Here is a 322-nt window from a genome sequence, read left to right on the forward strand (position 1 = left end):
AAACTTTCAGCCTCTACTTTATGTCCCATTTTTAGTTGTTCGGCTACGTAACGCGGTAATATTTCGTATAATAATGCATCTGTTTTCTTTTTTTCTTCAGTTAATTGATCTGTTCGTTCGTCAACAAGTGCTTCAAGATTATTTGCATATTTTTCCATCATTGCCATCATATTGTCGAAAATATTTGCTTTCCTGAAAGGAAAACATAAACGCGAACGCGATTAAGTAAAAAATAGATTTAATATAATAGATTCTTAAAAATATTGCTTTCCATAATATGGATTAATTATACATATACATATATGTATACATATATATATAT

At 28.0% G+C, this 322-nt stretch overlaps 1 protein-coding gene across 1 annotated transcript in view; it reads right to left on the bottom strand.

The window, feature by feature from the left end:
• Window positions 1–322, bottom strand: part of LOC108685367 (guanylate cyclase 32E-like) — a 14851-nt gene that overhangs the window by 1881 nt on the left and 12648 nt on the right. The window contains exon 16 of the mRNA XM_018190124.1: window positions 1–201. Coding sequence (XP_018045613.1) covers window positions 1–201 — 201 coding nt within the window. The remainder of the gene's footprint in view (window positions 202–322) is intronic.

This window comes from Atta colombica, unplaced genomic scaffold (genome assembly GCF_001594045.1).
Source record: "Atta colombica isolate Treedump-2 unplaced genomic scaffold, Acol1.0 scaffold153, whole genome shotgun sequence".
NCBI classification, from domain to species: Eukaryota; Metazoa; Arthropoda; class Insecta; order Hymenoptera; family Formicidae; genus Atta; species Atta colombica.